General features: G+C 42.0%; 1 protein-coding gene across 1 annotated transcript in view; it reads left to right on the top strand.

Moving 5' to 3' along the window:
- The window catches only part of diaph2 (diaphanous-related formin 2), an 824,520-nt gene that overhangs the window by 239,026 nt on the left and 568,615 nt on the right, over positions 1–16,879 (top strand). The window contains exons 9-11 of the mRNA XM_084041781.1: positions 509–645; positions 7,959–8,067; positions 16,316–16,426. Coding sequence (XP_083897907.1) covers positions 509–645; positions 7,959–8,067; positions 16,316–16,426 — 357 coding nt within the window. The remainder of the gene's footprint in view (positions 1–508; positions 646–7,958; positions 8,068–16,315; positions 16,427–16,879) is intronic.

The raw sequence follows: 16,879 nt of genomic DNA, 5'->3' as shown, positions 1-16,879 counted from the left end.
TAAGACCGGGAACGCATCCGTGTGTCATTTTGTAGATTTATTTGGCTGTTCAAAAAATAGCAGATCTACAAGCTCATAGCGCGGCACTCAGTGCCGCGCTATGAGCTTGTAGATCTGCTATTTTTAAATTTTTTTAATCATGAAAAGTTGTGCTTTTTTCCCCCGGACATTTGTAACTGAAATCTTTGCTTCTGGGGGGTTCCTGGAACTAAATATTTTACAAATGTTCGCTTTAAAAAAATATACAATCCAAGATTTTGCCACAAATTCTCACGATTTTTCAAAAATAGCTAGATCTACAAGCTCATAGCGCGGCACTCGGTGCCGCGCTATGAGCTTGTATATGTGCTATTTTTTGAATAGCCAAAGAAATCTTAAAAAAATGACACACAGATGCGTTCCCGTTCTTAATGCGTTAACTTGGAAGTAACATGTATCCATGAATGCAAATGCTCTCATTAATTTATGCCCAATGGAATTGTTTTGTCTCTTTTTCTCTCCTCTTCAGTATGGACTACAAAGGATCCTGGAGAACGAGCGCAGTCTGCTGCTCCTGGCTCAGGCCATTGACCCCAAACAGGCCAACATGATGACGGAGATCGTCAAGATCCTCTCTGCCGTGTGCATCATAGGGGAGGAGAACATGTGAGTCCACGTCTCGTGCAATATTCACGTTATGATTTGTAAAACGAGAATGAATTGGATATCATATCCAATGTGAGAGTGTGTGTGTGTGAAATATACCAATATTTCAACCAATAAGTCACACCAAATATCAACCTTTTTAGAAACAGGGACAAACCGCAACCACCAGTCTTTACAAGCACCTTCACAGAAAAACAAGGGCATTGGCGCTTACAATAAGCAGACATGGCAACCAATAATGGCGCGTTGCAGAGCCTTTTTTTTTACCAAACACGCCCCCTTTCCACAGCCACACCCCCACCATATATATATATATGAACAGAAGTGCACGCCCACAATTCAGTCTAAACACATCCCACAAATGGACAGGGTGTTGTAACACACTCTCAAACATAGAATAAACAGAGGGCTTCTCGATCTCTTCTTAACGTTGGTGTTCACTCTCGTTTTGAGCTTCAAGTGCTGGCAGGTGTGTGCCAGTCACAGGTGTGTCAGTGACTGGCAGCTGAGCCCCTGAGGTCCTGCAACTTTGTTGAGAGTTTATGTGTGCTCCAAGCGTCAACATGCCACGTTTGTCCTTCCAGGACCGTGCGATAGGGCAAATGGGGTATTTTAGGCAAATATTTTGGGGGGCGCTACTCACACGGTTAGCTGTGTTGCTCATTCCACAAATACGATACCAATTGGTGTTATTGAAGGGGAGAAATAATCGACTGAAATTAAAGTTTCCAAAATTCTTTTAGGAGTTTTTATATAACATATGAAACACATCAGACAGTCCACATTTCCCAAAAGGAAATTAATGGATTTAATTCAGTCTGACCAGAAGCAGGGATAAAACATGTCCCCAACGGCGGTACAACTGAACGACCAGAGGGGGGCGATATCAAAAGACACACTGATTTGATCAAAAACACACATTTCTTATCAAAGTGGCCCGGCTCACCGCACACACGTGTAGTTTTGTGCTGACAGAGTCCTTAAAATAAAGACTCTGTCAGGGAGCGGTTACTGTCCATTGAAATTCAAATCACGGTCTAAGCAAGGATGGCACGTCTATGTTTGTGCAGCAAAACACAGATGACATGGAAGAAAAAAAACAACTCAAACAGACAAACATCAAAGTACCAGCTAGAAAAGAGAAAGAAAAACGACAGCCCAAACCCCAGCAGCTTAGAGAGAATGCACATTATTTTTTTATTTTACATTTTTAAATGTGTCAACTTAAAAAAAAATGCAATTTGTCAGAAAACGATCACCACTTCGAAGTACCTGTAGGTAGGCAATAGAATAGCACCTGTGTGGCGAGAGACTACTGTATCTTCAGCGTAAAGTAACTTCTATTCACAGTATTTTTATTTACTCAAGCCCTGTACTGTACGAAAATAGGCGTTATAAAGCTCACAACACGTCTATTTTCAAAGTATAAAATAGGACTTAATTGGTTTGTGATCAATAATTATTGTCCAATAACAGCTTATTATGATTCTGAAATGGGCACACTGCATAATGAATGAGTATTTTTTGCTTTTGCTATTTTAAGTATATTTTGAGGCTTTATAAGTAAGATTTTTAATACAGGACTTTTACTTGTAGCAACGTATTGGTAACACTGTGTAAGGTCGGGTTTATAATGCAATTTAAGTGCATTTGTAATGCATCATAATGCACTTATAAGTTGTAAATGCATTATAAATGTATATACCGGTAATCATGTATTATAAGTGCTGGTCATAACGTGTTATAATCTCAGTGGAGCAGCACACTATAACTACCATAACATATTCAGTTAAAACGTATTTGTTATAATGTGTTATGCATAATTCTAAAGATTTTTAACAAGTGTTATAATGCCTATAATGCCATTTTTAAATGCGCTTATAATGCATTATAGACCCGACCTTAATTTACAATCTTACCAAAGTATTTCTACATTGCAATATTGCTACTGCTACTTAAGTCGTCTTCCACCACTGCTATCTTCTGCTCCCACTACAAGACAGCAAAATAGGGCCTGTATCTCCTGAATGCTCTCATACTGCGTTTGCACTCAGCCGCGGAGAGACGCATTGAATTGTGTCAGCTAACGTGTTCATGCGCTGCGGTTTGGTCTGTGTAATGTGTTGAAGTGCTGAGTCTAGTTTGCCGTGGACACACAGCCCGGCTGACAGATTATAAATTGAATCCAGGGTTGCGCCTTTTTCTCTTTTTTTTCTTTTTATTATTGTGTCTCCCCACAGGGCTGGACTGGAATAACAATGACACTTCAAAGTTAGTCTGTATGCACTGGTGAAAAAAAAACGTAAACAAACCCACAAATAGCGTGAGAGAAGCCATGTTCAGCTGTGTTGTTAGCAGTGGCGTGCACAGACATTTTGAGGGGCAGGTGCTCAAGTAAATTATACATTTTTTTGTTTACTTGGTCTGCTCTTTTTTTTTCCCTCTACACCTATACGTCTTTGCCAAAAATAGCCGATCTACAAGCCCACAACGCCTCGCAGCGCGAGGCGTTGTGGGCTTGTAGATCTGCTATTTTTGGCCAAAGTTCTCCTCAGAAAAGGGATGCTAGGTTTCGAGTGGTTACGGTAAAAAGAGAAATCATATCACATAAAGATTTGGCGGACCCCCTGTAGTAACTCTGAGGACCCCCTAGGGGTCCCGGACCCCTTGTTGAAGACCCCTGTTGTAAACTGAAAAAGGGCACTTCTGGTCAAGAGGGCAAAGGGCAGGTGCTCTAGCACCACGCAGAGTCTATCTGTGCACGTCCCTGGTTGTTAGTGCTGCAACTATTATTCATTATTTTCTCACCGATTATAGATATATCATTTTTAGAAAATATTATATGTTTTATCTTTCATATATCAACAAATCAATGCAAAAAAAAAATTCAACTTTCGTTTTGACTAAATTGATTATGCTGATTAACCACTTAAGCTCTATTTATACTTACTACTACTACAAAAATCGGGGGAAATAGACGATCTACAAGCCGATGCGTAGTGAGCTTGTAGACTTATATAAAAAAGCACTAATGCCAAATCGGTCATATTTAATTAAAATCGATTATTGATCATGTTTAATAATACATTTCATTGATTACTTTGAATTGTTGCGCACGCACAGTGTTTTTTTGACCATCTAAATAGGCTTGTTAGGTGGTGGTATGGACCCCTGCTACAGTTAGACACTCCAAATGATCGTCCTGGAATTGGACATTGCATCAATCATAGTCTCCATGGCATAAAACAGGGTAGGGCTGCAGCAGTTAATCAAACTAGTCAGTTATAAAAACAAATATCGATAATATGGGCATACAGTATCAGTCAGATCAACCAGATCTCCATATATGCCTGTATATTGTCATAATATATATATAGATATATATTAGCGGTGGTTCTGGACAACCACCTATGCGACCAGCTCGACACCGGGCACCACAGTCCCTTGAGATACACACACACACACACACGTGCAAAGAAGAGTTGCGTAATTTATGGTTGGGCAAAATGAAATAAAAATAAAAGCTAATGAAACTTTCAAATCTTTAATAACCTTGTAAAGCATGACATGCAAACACTTTCATGTTTAACCCTTTAAGTCCTGAGTCAATTAAAAAAAAGTTTTTTGAAAAAAAAAATCACGATTTTTCTAAAAGAGTAGATATATAAGCTCATAGCGCGGCACTCGGTGCCGCGCTATGAGCTTATATATCTACTATTTTTGAATAGCCAAATAAATCTAAAATGACACAGATGCGTTCCATGTCTTAATGGGTTAAGCAACTACATATAATTTGTATATGCACACACCCATTTGTGCATCACACATCTCGAGTATCTCTCATGAAGCATACCCGATGCCGTATACAGTATATATTGGCATTCCAGGTAAATTGAAAGAGGAGCGCTCGTTTTTACTTCGGCGCGAGGCAAGGCCTTGATACGAGGCGGCGCGAGGAGGACCTGGCTTTTGTTGTTCCCCCCCCCCCCACATAGCAACCAGGAAGCTACGCTAGGGGAACGCTGAACACGCGTTCACACACGTGTTCAGGTTATACAGAATTGCCTGGGTGGGTGGTAAAAACAAGCGCTCCTTTTCCAATTTCCCTGGAATGCCCATTTCCCTGTAACATATATACATATATATACAGCATGTGGAGTATACTCCTCCACATGCAAACCCCGCTGTGATCACAGGCTTACGTTAGAACACGCCCGTACGAGTGACAGTCCAAAGACCTGAGACTTCACTTTCCTCCTCTGAAGTAAATAAATAAAATAAATAAAAAACCCTGTGATCTCCATGTTGTTTCATATGGGCTCACAACATCCAACACCCACTCCGACCGACAAAAAGGGTTAACATGACAAGTTAAGCAGATCTACAGTATGCCGTTGCCCTGTTCTCTTGAAGTCGTTGCGTCTGTACTGAACTGAACTGGCTTTTTAACCCATTAAGGCCCGGGAACGCATCTGTGTGTCATTTTTTTGATTTATTTGGCTATTCAAAAATAGCAGATGTACAAGCACATAGCGCGGCACCGAGTGCCGCGCTATGTGCTTGTATATCTGCAATTTTTTTGAAAAAATCGTGATGATTTGTGCAAATCTTTGAATATAAATATTTTTTAAAGCCATCATTTTGAACTCAAGTGCTTGCTTCTGGGGGATTCTACAAATGTCTTCTAAATCCTAACGGTTTAAAAATATATATATGTAGCTATAATCAGTGCTTCTCAAACCTTTTCAAATCAAGGACCACCCAAAATGATATGTATTTGGCCGCGGACCCCCCATCTCAAAATATTTTGTCCCCCTCCCCCCACAGAAGTTGTAACAGAGTTAAAAATGTTCGCTTTAAAAATATATATATATTCAAAGATTTAAACGCATTTTCACAATTTTTCAAAAAAAATAGCAGATCTACAAGCTCATAGCGCGGCACTCGGTGCCGCGCTATGAGCTTGTAGATCTGCTATTTTTTTGAATAGCCCAAATCAATCTTAAAAATGACACACAGATGCGTTCCCGGTCTTAAAGGGTTAAAGCTGCTCACTATGCACGCTCCCCCGCCTCTGTGCTCCAGCACTCTTTGCCTGTGACTCCTCTAACCCCATATCGCAGCGCATGGCCGTTTCATTTATCTCCGTGTCAGGCTTATATGCTCCGCACACACACACACATGCGCTGCAGCGTTGACAGTTGTAGGTCAGACGCATGATCTCCCAGTGATTTCCTTGCTCACTAAAAACGATTACTCGTATTTTATCATCTCGCCCTGACATTATTATTGCTTTCCCTCCCCACGTTTGATATAAGCCGGTAAACATACTATGCTGTGTGTGTGTGTGTGTGTGTGTGTGTGTGTGTGTGTGGGGGGGTGTGTGTGTATGTTGGGGAGGGGGGGGTTCAAAAAGACGTTTGATCAGAGCACATTTGCTTGGAACAAGCTAAAGTCCTTGGAGCTCGGTGGGCTGTCATCATATTCAAATGCAGATGCATGTGTGTGTGTGTGTGTAGGCATACGCACAGCAATGAGTAAACACCCCACAACGACATTTTTATTTTATTTATTTATATTTTCTGCAGAGCAGAGAGGAGTTCATAGGCGTGGGTCATGATGATGAGCTATCCTCCCTCAATGCCTGAGCATTTCGCTCCACGGTGAAAAGGGAAATGCACTTTTAAAAATATAATATTTGTCTCTCATATGATGATGTACTGTACCACAAGGGCAGCCACATGTTTTGGGCCTCTGCCTTCCTCAATAGCTACAAGTTCAAGGGGGAGGGAAGGGCAAGTTAAAGGAAATAAACTCTCATGCATTTCTTTCTTTGGCTTGTTTTCAGTTAACCCATTGAGACCTGGAACTGTGTCATTTTTAGATTTGAGCTAAAAAGCATTATTTTACACCTTGGGCTATTCAAAAATAGCAGATATACAAGCTCATAGCGCGGCACAAGCTTGTATATCTGCAATTTTTGAAAAATCGTGAAAATTTGTGCAAATCTTTGAATATATATATTTTTAAAGCGAACATTTTTAACTCAAATCTTTGCTTCTGGGGGGTCCCTGGAACAAGATATTTTGATGGGGGTCCGCGGCCAAATACATATAATTGTGGGGGTCCTTGACATGAAAAAGATTGAGCACCACTGATATAGAAACATGCGTTTTTCAGAATACTGTTGAGATTTAGGAGACATGTAGAATCGGCTTCAGGTCTAAATGGGTTAATAATGTCAGAGAGAGAGAGAGAGAGAGAGAGAGCTTCTCATGGCATAGTAAAATATGGATATTACAAAGCCATATCACATGGGTACTTAGTGTTTACCGTTTAGTAAAGTGCCCATTAGTCCTTTTGTCTGCTGCCGCCGTGTTCGTGCACATGCTTATGGAGCGCAACACCATTGTGTCTTTTGGTTCATGATTTGGAGTCTGAAGTGGTCCAAATCACTATTCACCAGAGGTGCCTCGCCGAGCCCTAGGTAATCACCCTAATTTGCTTACCTTCACAATAGGCATTAATCTGGCAGCCTTCTCGCTGAAATAATTTGCACCCCATACTGACCTAAGCCAAAAGCATTCTATCGCGATTGCTTTGCCAACGGATTGCATCAGCATTAGCCCATTAAGACCTGAAGAAGCGTCTGTGTCACTTTTTCATTTGAGCTAAAAAAAGCATTATTTTACACTTTGGGCTATTCAAAAATAGCAGATATACAAGCTCGTAGCGCGGCACCGAGTGCCGCGCTACGAGCTTGTAGATCTGCTGTTTTTGAAAAATCGAGAAAAAGTGTGCAAATTAATATATTTATATTCTTTTAAAGCGAACATTTGCAACTCAAATCTTTGCTTCTGGGGGTCCCTGGAACAACATATTTTGATATATTTTTTCAAATACATATCATTTTGGGGGTCCTTGACATGAAAAAGTTTGAGAACCACTGATATACAGTAGAAACATAGGTTTTTCAGAATACTGTTGGGATTTAGAAGACATTTTGTAAAAATCGGCTTCAGGTCTTAATGGGTTAGAGGCCTTTTCTTGTCTAGCGTCACCTTAGCAACGCAGTCTAAGGATGGCAAAATTGGATGGCAATAATGGACAGGATTGCATACGAAGAGATTGAGAGGAATAGAATTGGCCCTGAGTGACCAAGGACGGGCCGAGTAAATGGCCAAAGCAAGGCACTCGGGGAAGATAAGACACATGCCGTTTGAGCTGAAAATTGTCAGTAAATGTCCTGTCAGTGTGGCGATAAAAGTGTTTGTTGACTTTTGTGTTTGCCTGCTCCCTTTTTTTCCTTCTAGCCTGGATAAGATTCTAGCCGCCATGACAATTGCTGCAGAGAGGAACAACAAAGAGAGATTTGCTCCGATTGTGGAGGGTCTGGAGAACCACGATGCGCAGCAGCTACAGGTTAGCCCCCACACACACACACTTGCCAGCACGAAAAAACACACAAAATGAAATAATAATCATAATAAAATATAGATTCAACATGGCCCCTCAACATTTTATTGAATCCTTTATATTCAAATGATTAAAGGAGATAGTATGTTAAACACTAATCACAACTAATAGCTTCTGTCAGTATTCAAAAATGCAGCGAATAATATAATGGTCGTTATAATCACTATGTGTGTTCACTGTTCTTTCTTGAATTTTACATTTCTGAAGAAGAAATAAACAAGAAATGATGACGCAGTCATAGTAATACCAGGTTGCCCTCTCCAGCGTCCCCGAACGGAACCAAATGGAACCGTGGTCCTGTACCCTTTCACTCGCGGAGTAACAAATCGTTGTTGGAGGCGGCGCTGTGTGTGTGTGTGTGTGTGTGTGTGTGTGTGTGTGTGTGTGTGTGTGTGTGTGTATGAGCAGTCAAGTCAATAGTTTGTTTGGTGGTGACGACCACACTTTTTTTTAGAATTCTGGGCTATGATCCCATAGCATGGGAGGACAACCGTCGTTCAGAGTATGGGGAAGTCTCTGGGAAGTCTCCCCATTGTCTTAAAGGATTGAAGGACAGCCAATGATAAAAAAGGTCACTAGAAAGTGTTGAGTAGTTGATCAGTCTCTTCCTAGACCGGGCTGCAAGTTATCTCTCAGGAACAGATTCTGCTCTCCGCTTGAATCTGTCGGGGGGGTTCGTCATAACGTGTATGCACTGGCCTACAAGTGGGCGTGCCTTCAGATCAGGGAGCAGGCCACGCCTTACCCAATCAAATGTACAGTAGTGGGCGGGATTTACTGTCTGTGCTCTCGCTTCCCACTGAAAACAAACCGAAACTCATTTAACAATAGCGTCCTAGGAGCAGACAAAACCACGGAAAGATATTCACATTTCAACTTGCTCTTTCATCATAGAAACAAGTGGGCTTATAACCAAAACGATCCATGTTCTCTGGGAGAAGTGGTGTTCGTGTTCCGTGTAGAAATATTGTTAGTGGGAAATGAAAACATAAGCGCACCACCGGAAGTGGAGCGCTGAGGGCAGACCAAAAACCTTGGTTTCCTTGCGCACGGGTGCTCCATTTAGCTCCCCCCAGAGCCAAGTGAAAGAGTAAAAAACAGCAGAGGGCGCTGTTTTTCCTTTTTATTTGGCGATGGGTTCCCAGATTGGGCTGCAACAAGCAACCTGGAAAAAAAAAGAAAAAATATAACACCACCTGAACACACAGTACAGCATGCAATAGGAAGGCAAAAGTCTCCGTGAAACCTGCAACAGGAGACGCCGGCGCCGCCGTGTGCAGTGGACAGAAGCAAGTTCAGTGTCACTCACACAAACAGCGTCTCGTCTCGAAAAAGCCCTGTCGTCTGGTCTGACGCGAGGGGGCCAGATTGAAATTGACAGTCGTGTCACTCCGGGGCCCATTGTGTCTTGGCCCCCTGTCGGTTTTCCAATACGCATATTCCCCCCCCCCCTCTACCTCTCCTTCTTCCTGCCGCCGGTGTCCCGCTTGTCAACCTCCAGCACCTTTTACCTGCCCGACAGAGGCAGAGCCCAATGGCAGGGCCATTGAAATGCACCGAGGAGCCCCGTCACCCCTGCCTTAAGCCATTAAGACCTGGAACGCGTCTGTGTCATTTTTAGATTTCTTTGGGCTATTCGAAAATAGCAGATATACAAGCTCATAGCGCGGCACCGAGTGCCGCGCTATGAGCTTGTAGATCTGCTATTTTAGAAAAATCGTGAAAATGTGGGAAAATCTTTGAATATATATATATATATTTTTAAAGCGAAAATTTGTAACTCAAATCTTTGCTTTTGGGGGATTCTACAAAATGTCTTCTAAATCCTGAGTTTTTGTATATCTGTATCAAAATATTTTGTTCCAGGGACCCTTCAAAAGTTGTAACAAAGTTAAAAATGTTCGCTTTAAAAAATACATATTCAAAGATTTTAACACATTTTCCACTATTTTTCCAAAAAAATAGCAGATCTACAAGCTCGTAGCGCGGCACTCAGTGCCGCACTATGAGCTTGTATATCTGCTATTTTTGAATAGCCAAATAAATAAAATAAATGACATGACTTTCCCGGTCAGAATGGCTTAATCAACAGCACCTGCTTCACTGAGCAGCGGCAGCAGCACCAACCCCGCTACCGTTTCTCCGTGCGGACGCTCGGAACATAATAATAAACACGGCAGAGAGGTGCTCATCTCCTTTAACCCATTAAGACCGGGAATGCATCTGTGTGTAATTTTTTTATTTATTTTGGCTATTCAAAAATAGCAGACATACAAGCGTACATAGAGCTTGTAGATCTGCTATTTATTTTGGGGAAGTTTCTGCAAATCTTTGATATTTTTTTCAAAGCGAATATTTTCTACAAATGTCTTCTAAATCCTAGCAGTTTTATGAAAAAAACGTAAATAATATCAGTGGTTCGCAAGCCTTTTTTCCATGTCAAGGACCCTCAAAATGACATGTATTTGGTCGCGGACCCCCATCTCAAAATATTTTTGTTCCAGGGACCCCCCTGCCCAGAAGCAAAGATTTGAGTTACAAATGTTCAGTTTAAAAAATATATACATTATCCAAAGATTTGCACACATTTTCACGATTTTACTTCAAAAATAGCAGATCTACAAGCTCATAGCGCGGCACACGGTGCCGCGCTATGAGCTTGTAGATCTTGAAATCTTGAAAATGACACAGAGGCGTTCCCGCCGGTCTTAATGGGTTAAGGTTTTCTCTCTCTGCATCTTTCTCACTTTTCTTGCAACTTCTTGCAAATGCCCCATCCCAACCCCAACCCCCCCCCTATTTTTATTTTCTTTAACATTTTAGTCTCTACTCAAACAGTCTCAAAGGACCTTGTGGGGAAAGGGCAGCAGCGATGCAACACGGCTGTCTTTATTTTTGCCAGTATCCGTCACCATGGGAGACCACCAACGGAAAACAAGAATCAACAAAAAAAAAAAATCTAACTTGAACCATGTTTTTTTTTTTCCGGTGAAAACACAACACTGTGGAATAATCGTTTCTTCTGATTTAGTGTTTTTTTCGCGGAGGAGACAAAGATGTGTGTATTGGGGGGGGGGGGGGGGGGGGAGGAGGTACACATTCTTTGGGACTTGATTTGCTGTTGTTTTCCTTCCTTTTTTGTAAAATCCTGCTAATGAAACGGAGCTCTGCTAATTGTGAAGTAAATTAAAATACTTTGCTGATGCTGAGAGTTCAAAGAAATTAATAGGCTTGTTTTTTTTGTGAGTGTGTGTGTTTTTTTTTGTTGCTAAAACCTGCGATGGGGTGCTGGGCCTGGGACTTTTGCTAATGTGATTAAAATGAGTTTTGTTGTGGTTCAGGCTGTGCTCTGCTGCCTAACAAGAGAGAGAACTCCAGCATCCCAACTTTAAAACCATCCCGGCGGTGCCACTTCTAATTATACTGTTGGGAAATGCCCTATGGCTGCATTCCAGCTTTCAAAACTTTATATTAGCTATCATCACAACACTCCCCCCTCCCCCAACACACACACACACACACACACACACACACACACACACACACACACACACACACACACACACACACACACGCACACACACGTTCGTTTGTATTGTTGTACTGTTCTTGTGAGGATATCAACACTTTAGGACGACATTGAAAATAGTCATAAATAGCTGAAAAATAGCAGATCTACCAGCTCGTAGATCTTGTAGAAGCAATCTACAAGCTCACAACGTGTCACACCGCGACAAGGTGTGAGCTTGTAGATCGACTATTTTTGACACCGGCACGGAAAGCAAGTATAAATTGACATAACTCCGTCTCCAACCCCTAAAACTAACCTCTAAACGCCTAATCCTAAGCCCAGTCTGAATCGTTTTGTAATTGTGAGCCTCACTCCTAACTAAATGGTCCTCCTCGCAATGTTTATTTCTCAAATTCTACTACACTTGTGGGGACACTTGGCCCCTCACAAGTATGGTAACACACACACACACACACACACACACACACACACACACACACACACACACACACACACACACACACACACACACACACACACACACACACACACACACACACACACACACACACACACATCAAAACAAGCGCTCCCCCTTTAGCCTGTGACGTCTTGTCTGAGGTGTGTCTCGGGGTGTGTTTGATGTGCGTGTCAATCTGCATGCCGGTAGAAGAGAGGGAATCTTTCAACAGCTGTATGGCGCTCTCGCCACTCAGATGAAGTCCTGTGAAGATTCCCGCGAGGTTTCTTTCACCGTACGTCTCACCACCAGACCTCTGGTGGGTAAAAAAAAAAAAAAAATGTCAGGCTTCAGTGCTCAGATCTTACTTGAAGGCCTCCATGCCTCGCTGGAACCTGAAGTCTGCCGTGTTTCTGGAGGTGCCTGCCTGCCTGCCTGCCTGCCTGCCTGCCTGCCTGCCTGCCTGCCTGCCTGCCACCACTGGCATATACACTCAACACCAGCACCTTGACTTGACTGACGCAGAGGAAACATATGTTGTTAGCAGTTGATGTTGTTAACCCTTTAAGACCTGTAACGCATCTGTGTCATTTTAGATTTCTTTGGCTATACAAAAATAGCAGATATACAAGCTCATAGCGCGGCACCGAGTGCCGCGCCATGAGCTTGTAGATCTGCTATTTTTTGAAAAATAGTTAACATCTGTGCAACTCTTTGCTTCTGCGTCTTCCAAATCCTAACAGTTTTTTGTTTTTTTTAACATTATGTTGCTATAATATCAGTTTTTGCATGTCAAGGAGCCCCAAAATGACATGTATTTGGCTGCGGACCCCCATCTAAAAATATATGCTTCCATGGACCCCCCAGAAGCAAAGATTTCAGTTCCAAATGTACGCTTGAAAAAAATATATATTGAAAGATTTGCAAAAATGTTCACGATTTCTCAAAAATAGCAGATCTACAAGCTCATAGCGCGGCACTCGGTGCCGCGCTATGAGCTTGTATATCTGCTATTTTTGAATAGCCAAAAGTGTAAAATAATGCTTTTTCGCTCAAATCAAGAAGTGACACAGATGCGTTCCAGGTCTTAAAGGGCTAATAGTGCCGCACATCGGAAGCTGCTGTCAAGCTGCAAGGTGGCTGCCGGTACTCATCTTTTTGGCAATTTGTGTATCGTACTTCTTTTTTTTTTCAGTGCTGCGAAACACCTTCAACTAGACTTTTTGGGGCCATGCAGTGGTGGCTAAAAGGTTAGATAGAGGTTCCCGGTTCGAATTCCCCCCCGGACAGGCAGGAAAAAAATCTGTGAGGGGAAGTGTATGATCACCACTCGCCCCTCCCCCAACACCACTGATGTGCCCTTGAGCTAGGCACAGCTGAACCCCCAACTGCTCCAGAGGAGCTGCTCAGTGGCTAACTGTAAGACTGCGGTTGTACTGGTCAGCTCCCAGGTTTTAATGTGTGTGTGTGTGTGTGTGTGTGTGTGTGTGTGTGTGTGTCTGTGCGTTTCTATGTGCCGGGCGTTGCTGAAAATGAGCACTTGTGCTCAGCTACTACCCTGGGTGAACAAAAGAAAGTGATTTACAAATAAGACACAAATAAAGTATTATTGGTATTATGCATAGCCAGCAGGTATATGTAAAACACAAACAACTTTATTTTACATGTTTTGCATAACAATCGTCCTTGATGTCCCGCTGATGTAGTATTGTGATTCAACATACCGTACACCCAAACACACACACAGACCAGAACGTTGCATACTCCATATGGCTGTTATTCTGCCTTCACAAGGCAACGTCCCTTCAAAGTGATGTGTGGTATAGTGTTATAATTAACTGAATGCATGGTGGAACATATTGAACATATTATTTTATTTATTTAAAACGAGGAAGACAGAACACCTTGCTCTAACTTTGGAACTAAAAGGGAGGCAGTGAGAGAGAGGGAGGGAGAAAGGGGGGTGACGGCACATTACTAGGTCAAGAATCGCAGAATATAGCCGGTGGTGGAAAGTAACGAAGTGCATTTACTCAAGTACTGTACAATTTCGAGGTACTTTTACGTATTTGTCTATACTTTTACTTTTACTACACTACATCTCAGAGGCAAATATTGTACTTTTACTACAATTATTTGTTAGTTACTAGTTACTCTGCAGGTATAAAGTATTACGTTATAAAACATACATTAACCACTTTATTTGAAAATAGCCGATCTACAAGCTCACAACGCGTCGCATCGCAACGCTATTTTCAAACATTTTAGTATTTTTACTTTTGGCACTTGAAGTACATTTTGATGCCACTACTTTTGTACTTTTACTCAAGTAAAATTTGAATTCCGGACTTTTACCGAGTAACCAAGTACTTCTACATTGCAGTATTGATACTTTTACTTAAGCAAAAAAATGTAGTACTTTTTCCACCACTGACTATAGCAGCTGTATTTCCGAGCGTGTATGTATGCGTGTGTGTGTGTGTGTGTGTGTGTGTGTGTGTGTGTGTGTGTGTGTGTGTGTGCGCGTGTGCGTGTGTGTTTGTGTGTGAGAGTGAGTCCACAGTCTCGGGGCAAAAGCGTCAACGAAACACGTTGTATTTAAAACGACAATGCAAAAAGGTGCGATGGCGGAGAGATGCCACAGAGCGTGGATAAATGTTGCATGACGACGGCAAGGCTGTGGCTTTTCAATAAAACATCCAGATCCACAGAGATGCCATGGGTCAACGTTTTCAAAGACAACATTTCAAATGCCGATCATGAGAATCCTTCAGCTTGTTATCGATTGTCTTGTCTGAGAGGAACACTCCATCTCACCCCGGCCCCCCGGTTCCCCTGTGCCGCCTTACAGGCTGTTAAAACCCATCAGTGATTTCCCCTTCTCCCCCCCCCCTTATCCTCGCCCCCCTGCACCGCTTCCCTTCGCCAATAAATCAATTAACCCATTGAGACCTGAAACCGATTCTACATGTCTCCTAAATCTCAACAGTTTTCTGAAAAACGTATGTTTCTATATCAGTGGTGCTCAATCTTTTTCATGTCAAGGACCCCCAAAATTATATGTATTTGGCCGTGGACCCCCATCAAAAAAATTTGTTCCAGGGACCCCCCAGAAGCAAAGATTTGAGTTAAAAATGTTCGCTTTAAAAATATATATATTCAGAAGATTTGTGCACATTTTCACGATTTTTCAAAAATAGCAGATCTACAAGCTCGTAGCGCGGCACTCGGTGCCGCGCTATGAGCTTGTATATCTGCTATTTTTGAATAGCCCAAAGTGTAAAATAATGCTTTTTAGCTCAAATCTAAAAATGACACAGTTCCAGGTCTTAATGGGTTAATGATGCACATCTGGTCGATGGACTCACCACACCTCCAATCTCTAGCTCCACCTTTCCATGCTAAGGGCAGAAAACGTTCTCTCGGGCAGTGTTGTTTTTGACATCAAATTCTGATTTAGTTTTAGTCATAGTATTTTGAGAAAAATTCCCACGCAGTTTTAGTCATATTTTAGTCACCCGAATTGTTTTTGTTTTTAAATATAAATATCATAGCATTTTAGTCGACCGAAATGTATTTCTGGGCGTTGCCTTGATGGCGTCGTAATGGCTGATTTTACAATTGGTTGCATGCTGAAAATAGCCGATCTACAAGCTCACAACGCGTCGCGCTGCGACGCGTTGTGAGCTTGAAGATCTGCTATTTTCGGAGCGCAACACCCGAGCGGCAACCAAGCATAAAATGACTTGTATTTTAGTTCTACTGGATCTCATTCTCCACTAGTCCCTCACTAACATTTTAGTCAAGGTTTTTGTTGACAAAATTGTCAATATATTTAGTCTTAGTTTTAGTCATCGTAGCTTAGTTTTTATTTCGTTTTCGTCAGTGAAAAAAGGTAGTCGACATTTTTTCGTTCGACGAAATCAACACTGCTCTCAGAGCCATACCCGATAACCAAGTCGTTACCACATGGGTGCAATATGCTTCCTCTCCTCCGAATTCATGTTTCCTTACGGTATAACACCGTACATTCAATAGTCAGTTTCAATTCAATTTCAGCTCCAATCGAAAACACATTTACAACACGCAGAGGCAACATGACTTAAAACAGAATCAAATGATCATCTCACATCCACGCTCTCTGCAAAAGTATGTGACATTTGTGTGTGTGTGTGTGTGTGTGTGTGTGTGTGTGTGTGTCTACCTGTTTATCTGTCCCACAGGCGGCCTGCATGCAGCTGATTAATGCCCTGGTTACCTCCCCCGATGACTTGGACTTCAGAATACATCTGCGCAATGAGTTCCTGAGATGTGGCCTCAAGAAGATCCTACCTGTGAGTAACTGTGGACATAAACACCATACTAAACGTGTTCACATGCACACTGTGCTCTAAAGCAGTGTTTCTCAACTAGATAACATGTTTCAAGGACCCCCAGTTTTGTATGCATTAAGCCACAGAAATTTAGAAATTTCCAATAGAAATTTAGCTGGGGACCCCCTGGAAACTCCTCAAGGACCCTTGGAGGTCCCTGGACTCTGAGAACCACTGTTCTGAAGTACAGCAATGCACATGCAGAATTCTATACTGTACGAGGTGAAAACAACACAGAAAAAGGTGTCACAAAGTGACACAAAACTAATAAGAAAACAAAAAACTAAACAAACACCTTGTATAGAATCACTACTTTCAGGGCCCCTGCATGAAATGTGGCAGGGGCCCTGTCTGTCTGTGTGTCTGCTTGCCTGCTTATCCACACATTTTGTTATAATGTATGCATATTACTCT

The sequence above is a fragment of the Gymnoscopelus microlampas genome, assembly GCF_963454915.1.
Source record: "Gymnoscopelus microlampas genome assembly, chromosome: 18".
NCBI lineage: Eukaryota > Metazoa > Chordata > Actinopteri > Myctophiformes > Myctophidae > Gymnoscopelus > Gymnoscopelus microlampas.
The sequence above is the reverse complement of the archived record's forward strand: the minus strand, read 5'-3'. Positions and strand labels throughout refer to the sequence as shown.